The sequence below is a fragment of the Gadus chalcogrammus genome, unplaced genomic scaffold (assembly GCF_026213295.1).
Source record: "Gadus chalcogrammus isolate NIFS_2021 unplaced genomic scaffold, NIFS_Gcha_1.0 GACHA077, whole genome shotgun sequence".
Taxonomy (NCBI): Eukaryota; Metazoa; Chordata; class Actinopteri; order Gadiformes; family Gadidae; genus Gadus; species Gadus chalcogrammus.
This window is the reverse complement of record NW_026613512.1, coordinates 141,731-156,947: the sequence shown is the minus strand read 5'-3', so window position 1 is coordinate 156,947 and position 15,217 is coordinate 141,731. Positions and strand designations below refer to the sequence as shown.

At 43.6% G+C, this 15,217-nt stretch overlaps 1 protein-coding gene across 4 annotated transcripts; it reads left to right on the top strand.

The window, feature by feature from the left end:
- The first annotated feature begins 812 nt into the window (after positions 1–812).
- LOC130378424 (tripartite motif-containing protein 29-like) lies at positions 813–6,314 on the top strand. 4 transcript variants are annotated; one of them, XM_056585198.1, is made up of 3 exons: positions 813–874; positions 1,123–2,190; positions 6,048–6,314. In XM_056585198.1, exons 2-3 carry the CDS (start codon positions 1,560–1,562, stop codon positions 6,287–6,289), a joined length of 873 nt encoding a protein of 290 aa, XP_056441173.1. In that variant the 5' UTR covers positions 813–874; positions 1,123–1,559; the 3' UTR covers positions 6,290–6,314. The 4 variants fall into 4 exon arrangements, with proteins under 4 accessions (XP_056441173.1, XP_056441174.1, XP_056441172.1 ...); XM_056585199.1 differs by having other exon boundaries at positions 842–945; XM_056585197.1 differs by having other exon boundaries at positions 843–966.
- Positions 6,315–15,217: the final 8,903 nt, after the last annotated feature.

The following is a 15,217-nucleotide window of genomic DNA, read 5'->3' as shown; positions in this document are numbered from 1 at the left end:
ATCTCCAAACATCCGGTGGAGTTTCGGCGGTGTTCGGAGGCGTTCTACGCATGTCTGTAGACCGTACTACACAGTCAAGTGTAGTATGGTCAAGTAGTAGACACTGGACAGAAATAGTATGTACTAAGTATTCGGATGCAGCCAAAGACTGTGGAAAGACTCTTATAATGCAACGAAATGAGGAAATGTGATGAGATTTGAGTGAATAGTATAAGTGAAAGTGTGAGATTCTATGTGATTATACATAAGGTCAAAGGTCACGCCTATTCCAGTCAAGACAAGCTACCAGTGAACACAGCGGAGTGAATAGATGGTTGTCGTAGTGCACAATGACTTCCACTGTTTAACTCATAACATTAGCGTGAGATATCTGTAATGTGAAATCTGTCATCAGATATATTTCTTGAATAATGGACTCTAACCTGTAGGTAATCAAATTGTTACAACAGAATGGACTGAAACCGGAAATGTCGGGACGACATTTAGTTAAGCAGGGGAGAATGTGGTATACCCCCTAAAAAAACCTCTTATATCGCTTTAACAATGTGTGTGTGTGTGTGTGTGTGTGTGTGTGTGTGTGTGTGTGTGTGTGTGTGTGTGTGTGTGTTGGCCCTTTCTAAATACCTGCCTGTAAAGTTTGTTCCAAGATGAACCCAATCCAATCCAGCCCAACAAGATGCCTGATTGAAGTGACATTGTTCCGCCTCGAGCAGCAGGACACCTGTACAGTGATGTCATGGAACAGCAGCCAATAGGAGGTTAGTCTGAGAGGAGGGTAAACTGGTCCAACTGGTTGGTTCACAGGATAATTTCCTTGTTACCGAGTCGGACGGTTTGGTGATGCTCACTTCATTACAGCAGTCAGAAGACCCAGGTAATTTACTCCACTCTGATCCGGGATTCATCATAAATTTCCGTAACTTATCGATCATATCAATAGGAAAGGTACTATTTTACTATCATCAGGTATGGGTTGAAATCGTTAGTGAATATGTTGAGTACTCTCACCTGTCACTGTTCACTGCTGTTACTCAAATCAAAACTACTGATTGGCTACTACTTCTATTTTACCATTGTTGTACATTATAAATGATTGAACTTTATTTAACAATGGTTTTCTAGGAATGGCCTCTGCGACATTGTGGTCTGAGGAGGACTTCTCCTGTTCCATCTGTCTGGATGTGTTCAACAGCCCAGTTACCACACCATGTGGACACAACTTCTGCAGAGCCTGTATTACAGTGTTCTGGGATGACATAGTCCAGTTCAAATGTCCTGTCTGCAACGAGCTGTTCCACACAAGACCTGTTTTACGGGTTAATACCCTCATATCAGGGATGGTTGATCAGTTTTGAAGTTCTGTACGAGTCAAAGAGCAGCCTTGCGTTGAACCCGGAGAAGTTCCTTGTGACGTCTGTACTGGGACCCAGCTGAAGGCAGTGAAGTCCTGCCTGGTGTGTCTTATCTCTTACTGCCAAACCCACCTGGAGCCACATCAGAGAGTCGCAGGCCTGAAGAAACATCGGCTGGTCGAGCCTTTAGACCGTCTGGAAGACAGGATGTGTAAGAAACACAATCAACTTCTGGAGCTCTTCTGCCAGACTGACCAGGTGTATGTTTGTCAGTTCTGCACAGTGACAGACCACAAGTCACATCCTGTTGTACCTCTGAAGGAGGAATATGAAGTGAAGACGGCCCAGCCGGGGAAGATAGAGGCTGAAGTTCAGCAGATGATCAAGGAGAGACAACGAAAGATTAAAGACATCATAGACACGGTGGACCACAGCAAAGCAGACGCAGACAGAGAGATAGCCGATGGTGTTCAGGTCCTCACTGCTCTGAGTTGCTCTGTTGAAAAGTGTCTGGATGATCACAACAAAACGGTTCAAGAGAAACTGAAATCCACAGAGAAAGAAGCTGAAGGCCTCATCAAAGAGCTGGAGCAGGAAATAAAAGATCTGACCAATAGAAGCTCAGAGGTGAAGCAGTTCACCCAAACTGAAGACCACCTCCACCTCCTCCAGACCTTCAGATCCCTGAAGGATCCTCCACCCACCAGGGACTGGACGACGATGGAGGTGCGTCCTCCATCATACGTTGGGACCTTGAGGAGAGCCCTGGATCAGCTGGAGGAGACACTGAACATGGAGGTGAAGAAGGTGCCTGACCTGAGATCAGTTCCACACAAGTGTAAGTGTCTGTTTGGTTTGATTTATGGCTGTCAAATGTACATTCAATATTAAAATATTCTTCAAATATAAAGAAATATTTTACATTCAAACTAAATTAAACATGTCAGATGTTATTCCCTTAAGATATGAGTGCCACCGTGTAAAATAAGTTTGAGAAGATAACCTTACATTAAAAAATGTAATGCAAAAACACATAGCATGCTTGCACACTCACATCCATATGGCCCGTCGGCCTCCTCGGGAACGGGACTCGGCTGCAGCGGTCCGTCCTGGGAGCGTATCTCGGTCCGGTCCTCGGTCCGGTCCTCGGTCCGGTCCTCGGTCCTACACTGGACCCACACGTGTCTCATCAGCCCGTCTCCGCCTCCCTTTATATACCGCTCACCTGCGTCTGATCGGCCTCCCTCGCGGGTGTTTCTTCTGAGCCAATGCGCCAATGCGGTCCCCGGCGCCCTCTGGGGGAGAAGGGTGGTAGACCCCCTCACCACCGGTCCCCTGGGCTTCCAGGGCCGCTGTGTCGGGCCGGGTTACCACAATGTGTTCATAAAGTTATGTTGTTAATACATTCATAATATTGTTGATAATACATTCATAATATTGTTGTTGATGATTTCATAACATTATTATTGAGATGTGTACATATGTATGTGTACATATCAGAGATGGAAATTAACTTTTTTGCCCACCAGCCACTCATCTTTTTTACCAGCCACTTTTTATGCGCTATATTTTTTTTAAATAAATGCGTACATTTTAAACAATATATGATAGTAACAATGATAGTCACAATAGATAAGAAAAGTGTTTTTCATACACATTTTTTCCATCAGAATTGATTCTTACTGTAAGTAGGTGCTACCAAGGAACTGAGTTGAAAATGTTACACTCTTACCGCATATGATAAACAATACACAGGTATCTGCCATGTTAATGTCAAAGGTGTTACGATGACAAGTTTGGGGATAATGCATCTATACAAAGTATTTTCAATAAAAAACAAATTGACATATTAACAATAAAACAACATGCATGGCTACACCATCATAAGTCAATCTAATTAGTGCCTGAATACAAATGTGTCCACAGACATGGTAACTAACGTATGATAGTAAGCATTATTGGCCCTTAACACTAATATTCAGAAAAAACATTGCCTCAAAAAGGCTATTGGCTTATGCAATACAAGTAGAGGCATATACTTGAACTTTATACCCTGAACTTTTAAACGTTGCAAACGTGCAAAAACATAATTATATATTTATGTGGCATTCAGTCCAATGCTGGAAATATATCTGTGGCATTCAGTAGGCCAATGCTGTGATAAAATATGTAAAGTATGACCAAGTGTTTCTTTCTGTTCAATAGATAGAACGTTATCAATCCCCTGTGGGAGAAATTTGTTAATAAATTGCTGAGTTCTTCAGGAAGTAGTCGAATCTAAAGGAATAGCTTTAAAGAGACTTTATTTGTATAAAGTATTTTCGGTATGGTAAACTGATGCTCTGAAGTAAAGAGGGATTGAAGATGTGTTCTAAGCACGTGCAAGAGTGTTCTCCTAGCTGATCCAAGACATAAACCCACGTATATCCTATCGCTGCATGAAGAGTTCTACCGTTTTCATGGCCAGGGGGCTTTCTTTATGGACTCAGAGGACCGGAAGACTTGGAGAAAACCGGTGGGACGTAATCCTCGGTTTTCCTCGCTTGGTCTGTGGTGCCGTCCCTTGTGGATAAAGTATCTATTGCAGCCTTCAGTAAGGCTCCCCTAGTGGCTATGTATGGTATTTACGGCTAATATGTTTGGTCCTGCTTCATAGGGTCTATGGGCCCTATCTTGCATCCGGCGCAAGTGACTTAGTCACTGGCGCATGTGTCGTTGCTAGTTTACAACTGGCGCAGAGCGTTCTTTTCCCACCAGCGCCACTCGCCGGTAAATTAGGGATTGATCATGCGCCCCAAGGGGCGGTTCGGCGGAAGGAGGAGGCGTGTTCTGGCGCAAACGCTATTTTGCCGTTGCTGAATACCATTGCGCTACTGACATCGAAATACCTGGTTTAAAGTCAGTGGCGCGTTGTTCAGATGCTATTTTAAGGGCGGATGCATACATGCGCATGCGATGCATACGGATTGCTTGTGCACCTCGCGCATACACTTTGCTTCTCTCATCTACCTAGCCGCACATTCTTGGTAAATTATTTGGGAAAGAACAGCTGATGCAGCGGTAATAAGTTGTACTTTTAAATCAATGCATCTGCAAACACCGTACAGCAAAAACATATTTTCTTGACACAGACATCGTGTAGGTAGGCCTACATGCCCATAACTTTTAGGATTGATGAGTATTTGATCGTGAAAAACATTGTTTTACCGCGAGTGAGTGTTAAAAAGAATGAATGAATGCGGGCGCGCGTGTGTGCTCTGTTTAAACACACACAAACTAAACACGTAACGCATAATACAATCAATGGCAATGTCTATTACCGCGGGGACACATGCATATTAGGATAGCATACAATACTGATAAGAAACAATGTTTATAATGTATTGCGTATATCATTAAATAGAACCACAGTTACCGCATATCATATGTTATATCATATACGTTTTCTTTGGCGAAATTTATTTGAAGACTCAGTATTTCTGAAGTTGTGGAAGAAAACCCCTTATTCCATGTGTGAATTAGGCCATATTATTTGGCAATAAACTGAGCCATTTGCAGTTTGAAATTCATGTGCATCTGTCTCATCGGAGACTGCAGACGCGTTGTCAAAATATCAACTCGTCGATTCAAATGCGCTCATGGCTCTTAAAGGGGATGGGAGCTGGCACTCTCATTGGTTTGTTGGACGTTACGCCCAAACCACACCTACGGGTAATTAGGCTGCTTCAGACCAACCCTTTTGACACTTGCGCCGCGACGCAAGTGTCATTTATCCGCCTGTAAAATAGCGATAGCGCCGTAGAACCGCCCACAAAGCTACTTGCGCTTTGCGCTTCCCACTTGCGTTTCAGACCGTTAAAATAGGGCCCTATGTGTGGGTAGCTTAGATTCTTTAAAATACGTAACAGTTTGTCCCTATAAAACAATAATGGTAAAAAAATAAATACACAACGGTAACTGCGTAAGTCAAACCGTCCAATCTGAAGGCTCTACTTAACCACGCCCCCTACTCACTTCCACCAATGCAAAGCGAACAGAACTGAGTAGGGGAGGGAGAAGCATAACTAGTTTGCGAACGACCCAAAGAAACGCAACGCAAATTCAATGAGAACATGTATGAGGCTTTAATAAAATCCCGGACGATTTTTAAATTCCGCCACACATTTTTTAAAAGTGTCTCAAAAAGAGGGCATGTCCGGGCAAAAGACGACGTCTGGTTACCCTATGTACGGGAAACCCATTTGATTCCTACCTGTAACACTGTTTAATAGTGTCAAACGCCGAATGCGTGAGACTTGAGAGCCCTGTTACTGGTATATTATCCCGGATGCCGGACAGTTGCAGTTCAGCAAAAGAGGCGTAGAAGAAGAAGGGATGACAGTAATGGTTGTGGAACTGCACAGCGCCGTATAACGAATGTATTAAATATGCTAATTTGATCGGACCTTACTGGAAAGTATTACCCGACACAGTGGCGGGTGAAGTGACACAATTCACCCGTCCCCATACAAATCCACCCGCAAATGGCGGGTGGCGGGTGTTAATTTCCATCCCTGGTACATATGTATATGTATGTATGTGTTCATATCTATGTATATGCACATAGATAGAGCACAGGAGAACAGTACTAGTGATGATGATGATGATGATGATGAAGAGCGGTTCAGCAGCTCATCATGTCTGGTTCTCCCTCAGATGCCTGTGACCTCACTCTGGACCCCAACACGGCCTTCAGACGACTCTCTCTGTCTGAGGACAACAGGAAGGTGACGTGGGGTGGAGGGGTCCAGTCGTATCCGGATCACCCAGACAGATTTGACCACTGGGACCTACCCCCACCCCCACCTCCTCCTGGGGGTGGGGGTAGGGTGGGGGGGGGTCCTCAGACTCTCTGTGTCGGTTGTAGAAAAAAAAAAAACGCCCACCCAAATTATTAATACAACAACAAATGTTTTTCCGATATTATTCTTGGACCTCCTCCCTGGGTTTTTGTTGCGTGCGTGGAGGGGGGGGGGGGGGGGGGGGGGGGGGGGGGCTCAGTCTCTCTGTCGGTTGTAGAAAGAAACCACAGACAGAGGGCTGGATCCACTCTCTCTCTCTCTCTCTTTTTCTCTCTCTCTCTCGCTTTCTATCTCTCTCCCAGTCTCTATTATTTTGCAATAGTTCAGTTAAACGCTGTAGAAAAAACACAATGAGAAAGACTACATGTCTCGTATGTGCCGTCACGCTCCTGTAACTAGCGTGGACAAGACCGCCAATCTCCCCACCGGCAAAACTGAAACTCTCCACACTACCAAACTTATAATGGTTTTCACCTCTTTGGATTCTATTATCCTCCCCTTGGAAAAAAACCTAACATTATCAAACTTCTTCACGAAAATGTTTAGTTTTCTTTGCATGAAAAATTATCATTTAAATCCACAAACAACATATGTGTAACCCGGGGCATATAAAGACTGGGACCAGAAAATAATTACTTTCTCTCCATTGAAACCCATTCATATTCTTCGATCTCATAGGTCCCATGAGCTCTACCGGAATTTACTTTACACTTTGATTAATTTAAGGGAAATAAGGCAATCATTTAAATAAAAAAATCACATTGTAAAACAACCTTTTTCTTGTTTCTTGATGGTTTTTCACCTTGCTAACAACTGAATTACTTACAACTGACCATCAATTGAGGCTTCAATAAAAGAAGATTAAGAGGAAACAGTTAGTTTATTGAGTGTAACCCAGAAGGAACTCTGAGTGGATGTGTCACGTTAAAATTGTACCGGGGGCGAAAATTGTACCGGCCTACGTCATCGTTTGTTTACATCCTGACAACCTGACAACCTGCCCGGCAACAGACGACGCGATGCAGAAAACATGTTTCCAAACAACGAAATAACATAATACAGATAGCGGATCGCTATCTGTATTATGATAGATAGCGATAACACTTGTTTTTAATTTATATTTGTATTGTATTTAATTGTTTAATCGAAACAATAAAAAAAATTGCCCGCAAAACGGGCGATCGCGTCAAATAACGCGTCAAATCACGTAGGAAGGTTCTTGAACATTCTAGACTATGAAACCTGCTTAAAACACTCAGTTTACTAGCTAAATTCGATTAAACAATTCAATACAATACAAATATAAAGTAAAAACAAGTGTTATCTAGCGATCCGTTATCTGTATTATGTTTCAAGAACCCTCCTACGTCATTTGACGCGATCGCCCGTTTCGCGGGCAAAACATTTGTCATTTGACGCGATCGCCCGTTTTGCGGGCAATTTTTTTTATTGTTTCGATTAAACAATTAAATACAATACAAATATAAAGTAAAAACAAGTGTTATCGCTATCATAATACAGATAGCGATCCGCTATCTGTATTATGTTATTTCGTCGTTTGGAAACATGTTTTCTGCATTGCGTCGTCTGTTGCCGGGCAGGTTGTCAGGATGTAAACAAACGATGACGTAGGCCGGTACAATTTTCTCCCCCGGTACAATTTTAACGTGACAGATGCACCAATCTCGTTCAAGTGGAGAATGCACACAAAAGGAGAGAACTTGACAATAGTAATATTATAACAGTATTCATTAGTGATAGTATTATTGTAATGGTGTAATTTACATTTACTGAATCCCAGTTTAACAGTTGAATTTAAAACCGGCTTGTATTTCCAGTTGGTCTCATTGACGTTGAGGCTAGAGTGTGAGGTCGTTCTAGATGGCGCTCTATTCCGAGGTGGCTATCACTAAGGCTAACATGAAGCTAAAGGCGTTGTGTATGTTTGGTGTAATGAGCTCACAGGAGTCCCAGCGTTCTGCTCTCAGCGCTTTATTAAAACATTCCTGGACACGACGCTCGGTGATCATGAGTGATGTGATGATGAGAGTTGATCAGGAGCCTGTCCTCTGGCCGGGTCACATGGGGCTCTAGGGGGGAGGTCAGAGCCTGTCCTCTGGCCGGGTCGCATGGGGCTCCGGGTGGGAGGTCAGAGGTCAGAGCCCGTCCTCTGGCCGGGTCGCATGGGGCTCCGGGTGGGAGGTCAGAGGTCAGAGCCCGTCCTCTGGCCGGGTCGCATGGGGCTCCGGGTGGGAGGTCAGAGGTCAGAGCCCGTCCTCTGGCCGGGTCGCATGGGGCTCCGGGTGGGAGGTCAGAGGTCAGAGCCCGTCCTCTGGCCGGGTCGCATGGGGCTCCGGGTGGGAGGTCAGAGGTCAGAGCCCGTCCTCTGGCCGGGTCACATGGGGCTCCTGGTGGGAGGTCAGAGCCCGTCCTCTGGCCGGGTCACATGGGGCTCCAGGTGGGAGGTCAGAGGTCAGAGCCCGTCCTCTGGCCGGGTCAGATGGGGCTCCAGGTGGGAGGTCAGAGGTCAGGGCCCGTCCTCTGGCCGGGTCACATGGGGCTCCAGGTGGGAGGTCAGAGGTCAGAGCCCGTTCTCTGGCCGGGTAAAATGGGGATCCAGGATAACTATGACATTAATGCGATTTATCTCCAATAAATATTTTAATCGCTTGACGGCACTAATATAAACATATAGAGAGAGACACACACACACACACATCCATAAATCCACGCATCCCGACCCATCCATACACATCCTCTCATAAATAGTGAATCATGCGCATAAATCGTAAAAAGGGACACCCAGCAATCTGAATCAGAATTCATGGGTGAAAAATGCAGGAACCCCTTTAATGTAACAATACACACACACATACCTATCTAAAAATAGATTAAATGAATATGTAAATAAATATGTATTAAAGATAAATAAGACATAGTAAAACCATTCAAGGCAAGGCAACTTTATTTATGTAGCACTTTTCATACACAAGGCAGACTCAAAGTGCTTCACATATAAACATTGTCATACAATTAAATAAAATAAGAGGTAAGTAAAAGAAAAACATGTGCAAAAAAATAGAAGTTTAAGGCATTTTAGTATTAAAATAGAAAATAAAGGCAAAGTTAAAAAAGCTTTTTTAGAAAGTGCAATGTATTTAAGATTTAGCAGAAAGCTATAGCAAACATAAAAGTCTTCAGTCTTGTTTTAAAGGTGCTCAGAGTTGGGGCAAGTCTTAAATCCTCTGGGAGTTTATTCCAGCTATTTGTTGCGTAGTAACTAAATCCTGCTTTCCCATGTTTTGTGTTTACTCTGGGGATAATTAACAGATTGGTCTCAGAGCTTCTTAGTGGTCTAAAAGGCTGATTTAGTGGAAGCATATCAGTTAAATATTTTGGGCCTAAACCATGTAGGGATTTATAGGTAAGCAACATGATTTTAAAATCAATTCTCTGACCTACAGGAAGCCAATGTAACGATTTCAGAATTGGTGTAATATGATCAAATTTTTTGGTCTTTGTTAGAACTCTAGCAGCAGCATTCTGAACAAGCTGAAACTTCCTCAGAGGTTTTTTTGGGAGACCTGTAAGGAGACCATTGCAGTAATCAAGCATACTAGTGATAAAGGCATGTACAAGTTTTTGTAAGTCTTCGGTGGACATGAGCCCTCTAAGTCTTGCTACATTTTTAAGGTGATAATATGCCGATTTTGTAACTGATTTGATGTGACTGTCAAAATGTAAATCTGAATCCATGATAACCCCTAAATTTCTGGCTTTGATTGAGGTTTTCAGGGACAGAGAATGAAGGTCTTGGGTTACTTTAAGCCTTTCCGTTTTAGAACCAAACACAATTATCTCTGTTTTGTCCTCATTTAGTTGAAGGAAATTTCGGCACATCCATTCTTTCACTTGCTCAATGCACTGGCACAGCAGATCTATGGGCCGATAGTAATTTGGTGATAGAGATACATAGATTTGCGTGTCATCAGCATAGCAATGATGGTCAGTATTGTTATTTTGCATGATTTGCCCTAGTGGGAGCATGTAGATGTTGAATAAAGAGGGTCCTAAGATCGAACCTTGTGAGACTCCACATGTCACGTTGGTTGATTCTGATACAAAGTCGCCAATGGTAACAAAGTAGTTCCTATTTTTTAGGTAGGACCTGAACCAATTTAAGACAGTGCCTGAAAGCCCCACTCAGTTTTCTAACCTTTCCAGAAGTAATGTATGGTCTACAGTGTTGAATGCAGCACTGAGGTCAAGTAGCATTAGTATTGAGGTTTTGCCAGAGTCTGTGTTAAGACGGATGTCGTTTACAACTTTAATAAGGGCGGTCTCAGTGCTGTGCAGGGGTCGAAATCCTGATTGGTAGGTGTCACAGCAACCAGTTGATGCCAGGAAGTGATTTAGTTGCTGGAGGGCAACTTTCTCAATGATTTTACCTATGAAGGGTAGATTTGATATTGGTCTGTAGTTGTTAATAATAGAGGCATCTGGGCTCCGCTTTTTTAAAAGGGGTTTAATAACTGCAGTTTTCAAAGCTTTTGGGAAATTGCCTGACTGGAGAGAGTTGTTAACTATCTGCAATATGTCTACTGCTAGGCAGTCGAAAACATTCTTAAAGAGGTTGGTAGGTATATATTAAGGCAACAGGTGGATGGCTTTAGTTGTGTCACAGTTTCCACAAGATTTTGAGAGTCTATAACATTAAAGCATGCCATCCTTGCCACGTAATTTTTGCCTGAACAGGGTGGTAGTCCAACATTTTTGTTTGACGTGGAGATATTGATGGCGCGTCTGATACCTTCAATTTTATCAATATAAAAAGCTGCAAACTCATTGCATTTCTGCGTGGAATGGAGATCAGGTGGAATTTCTGTTGGGGGGTTGGTCAGTCTGTCAACCATTGCAAATAGGGTTTTTGCATTATTAGTGTTGGTTTTAATGATATTAGAGAAAAATGTTTCTCTAGCATTTTTTAAGTCTAAATTGTAGGCACAGAGGCTCTCTATATAGATATCATGGTGAATATGAAGTTTTGTTTTACGCCAGATGCGTTCAACCTTCCTGCATTCCTTTTTCTGTGCTGCAACAGAAGCAGCTTTTCTCCAGGGTGCCTTTTGCTTTCCAGAAATCGTTTTAACCTTATAAGGTGCAATGACATCTATGACTTTCAAAATTTTCAAATTAAAGTTTTCTACAAGATCATCAGCAGAACATGGGTTTAGAGGTGGTAGCAAGGAGATTGCCTTTTTAAAAAGTACATTAGAATCTTCATTGATAAACCTTTTTTTGACAGTATTTGATTTTGTCTGTATGTCGGAAATAAAAGATATGTTAAAGAAAACACAAAAGTGGTCAGACAAGGAAGGATCAGTCACAGAGAGATCAAAAACATTGAGGCCCTTTGTGATAACCAGGTCTAGAGTGTGCCCCTTACAATGAGTTGTACTCTTTTTCACATGTAGAGACAGTTCAAATGTGTCCAAAATGGCGAAACGTTTTTTTGCACACTCATTCAAATCATCAGTATGAAAATTGAATTCACCAGTTATAACTAGACAGTCAAATTCTGTGGAGATGCTAGACAATAATTCTGTGAAGTCATCGAACATTTTTGCAGAATATGTGGGTGGCCTGTAAATAATTAATAGGAGAACTCTGGGGGAGCATTTCAATACAGCACTAAGGTATTCAAACGATGGAAAATCACCAAATAAGATCTGTTTCCCCTGAAATACATTTTTAGATGTAGCAGCAACCCCTCCACCTCTTTTTCCAGATCTACATGCATCAACAAAGTTATAGTTGGGAGGAGCTGTCTCTATCAGAATGGTTGCACTGTTAATTTGTTCCAGCCATGTTTCAGTTAAAAACATAAAATCCAGTTTAGAAGTGGTAATAAAATCATTAACTAAAAATGATTTGTTATTAAGAGACATCACATTAAGTAGAGCCATCCTGATGGTGTTGTTGATAGGCTTTAAGGTTGTTTTTGGTTTGGAGGCAATAGATATGAGATTTGTGAGGTTAGCAGTGCGTCTAAGTTTCCCTTTGTTTACTCTCTTAGTTGTTACAGCATGAATGCGAAAGTTGCCCTGCTTTGAGGTAGGCAACCTTGGGTTCAGCAGATTATTTGAAACTTCCTTTATACTGTGTCTACGGCTGAACCCTTTTTTGTCAAAGTAATACTCAGGACTACTATCAGTATAGGGGGAGGGGCTGGGGCGCCATCCTCTTGGGTGTTATCAGCCTGTCGCCATGATATGGCGATGCTATCAATGACGCAGATATTCCAACATATTCCAGTCTCTTAAATTCGGCTGGAAAATCGCAAAGGGAGGAGACATTGGGGCTGGAGAGATAGCTGTGGGAGAGATGAGGCTGGAGGTCATCGTCGATGAGGTAATGCAGAGGAAGGGGAAGGGGAAGGGGGTGGTCGTTCCCCGCCAAGCCGGCCACCCCCCACAGCACAGTGTTGATGGCGTCGGGCGGGCTGTTGTCTCTCTTCAAGGTCTGTGGGCTGTCTGCTATCTGTGTGTCAGATAGTGGACATAGAGCACATTTGTGGGGGGGGGGGGAGGCTGTAGTCTCGCTTCTTCTCAGCTCGCCTCAATGGCGACTGGTTATTGTTCCGTCTCTGTCCGCACTGTCCGTCCGGACGCATCTCGGGGCTCAGGGGTGCATGGGTGGCAGGCGCGTTCGTGGACTCTTGAAGTGGCAGGAACCGGTTCTTCAGTGGCAGGGTTAATTTCAGTGATGGGCTAATCCGGCTGATACATGTAACTTTAGCTTTGGGTAGCTTAGCATTTGGCGTTGAGTGAACTTGTTAATTCACTTTGGTATGTTGTTTTGGCTTAGCGCCGACTCTGTGCCAGTGAGACGCAGCTGGAACTGTCTCTCTCTTGTCCAGCTTCGGGAAGGATACAGTGTAGCTTTGATCATCATGCTGTATCTGATAGAGCTCAGCAAACTCACCCATCTGCACTGTATCCTGGAGGAGTCCTTTGCATTTGTCTAATGCCCCTAGTCTCGTTCCAAATAAAGCCACTGTCTGTTGCAGTTTGGTGCAGTCTGTGCATTTCCCAGTCTCCGTGCCTGAGATATCCGAGTACAGAGGCATGTTGGCGACAGGAAAGTCCAAGGCTTTTTCTGCGGTCTGATCCGGGAGTCATGAAAAGTGCCAAAATGTATTGTTGAATCGAGCGATGGAGGACGACGGAAACAAACAATATGTTATTAGGTATTATGATCATGAAATAAAATAAGATAAAGTAGATCTGAACGATGAATTAAGTAGTTTTTTCCAATGCCTAGCGGAGCTTCGGGAAACATGACCTCTCTCTCTCTCTGCTTGACTCGCCGAACGGAAGTACCTTGAATTGGTATAGACCATGGTTTATAGACCATGGTTTATACCAAAAACTATTATATATTTTTTTTTAATAGGCTACCTGAAATAAATAGCCTATTTTCATTTATTGGTTTCTAACCCCTCTGCCGTCTCAGCTACTTTTTACTCTCTACACGCAGTGGAACAGTGATAATACAGAAATACAAATACAAAATATATAGGCCTAATTAGGCCTTTGCGTACAATCTGTTTTTGTGGAGTCCGCGTTGCCCGGGCCGTGGTGGCCGTGGTTCCCGGGCCATTCATTCATTCGTTCACGGGGCATGGCAGGAGTCGCGGGAGACGCGGGAGTGGTCGCGGTGCCCAAGGTCACGTGCCCGGGCCGCAGGGTGCCGCAGCCGGGGCACGACGGGAGACGTGGCGGCCGGGAGTGCCCGCACCGCGGTCACGGTGAATAGATGTTCAATCCACCCATTTCTTCCTCAACTCTTCTTTCTTGGCCAATAGATTTTTTGCACCAAAACCGACTCAGAGGGCACTGATGGATCGTGGTCTGCATGCAGCCCGAGTCCAAAAGCGCTTGATACGTACCCCGCTGTATCCTCACCGGGATACGGTACGCCTCGCCGGGACCGCGGGGAGGAGATGGGGCACCGGTGACGCGAAAGACCTGTGTGCCTTTGCAAGCGCGAAGTGCCTTTGCAAGCGCGAAGTGCCTTTGCAAGCGCGGAGGCTGGCCGACGTTACTCTCAGCATGTTGTGTCCAGGGTTGGCCACTGAAGGGAGCGGAGGCAAAGAGATGCCACGGCTTTAACTGAAGTTGTAACGGGAACATTAAGAAAGTACAATCCGGAGGAGAAATTAATATCATCTACACTGTTGTATGCATATCGTTTACTCTGTCTTGGTTGTTCAGGGATGGCTGTCCCATTAAATGTTAGTTTACTGTTTTGGTTTTCTAACGAAATAAACAAGTCACGCATTTGTGTGCCCGACGTGAGGAATTGTCTCTTTCCATTTAATGCAATTTCCACAATATTATATTTATATGATTGGAAGATACGTGTCGTTGACCCTGTACGCTGCCATGCCATGCATTACATTTAAGCAACATGCACGCACCATGAATGAACTTAACTTTATGAAGTTGAACTTTGTCTGCACGTTTGATTAAAAGTTTAGAAGCATTGCACTCTGCTGATACACTGTTAAGTGTGTAGTTTATTTTAGTTATTATCCTCTAACGACGCCTCCAAACGACGCGACACGCGAGTATGTTTTATTTTTAAAGTTCTGTAGGCCTACGCTTTAGAAAAGAAATGCATCTGCGGGTGCACTGCGCACGTTCATGAATGCGCGTTCATGTTTGCCTCCCTGGTGAGCTCGGCAAGGAACCGCTACTGGTGACTTGGGACTTGCTTGAGACTTGCACATGAGTGACTTACCCCCACCTCTACCATGAAGGTAAACCATAATAGAAACAACAAATCGTGTTGCTGTAGTATCACATTGGTGATTACGGATGACACTAAATAAACCCCAGCACGGCTTAAACATGAATCTTACTCAATATATTAATAATTATTATGAGTGCAGCAAATTTTTCAAAAAGGGCGCAGTATTATTATATTCAAATCGAGCGAAATGTAAATAAACCACGGCAC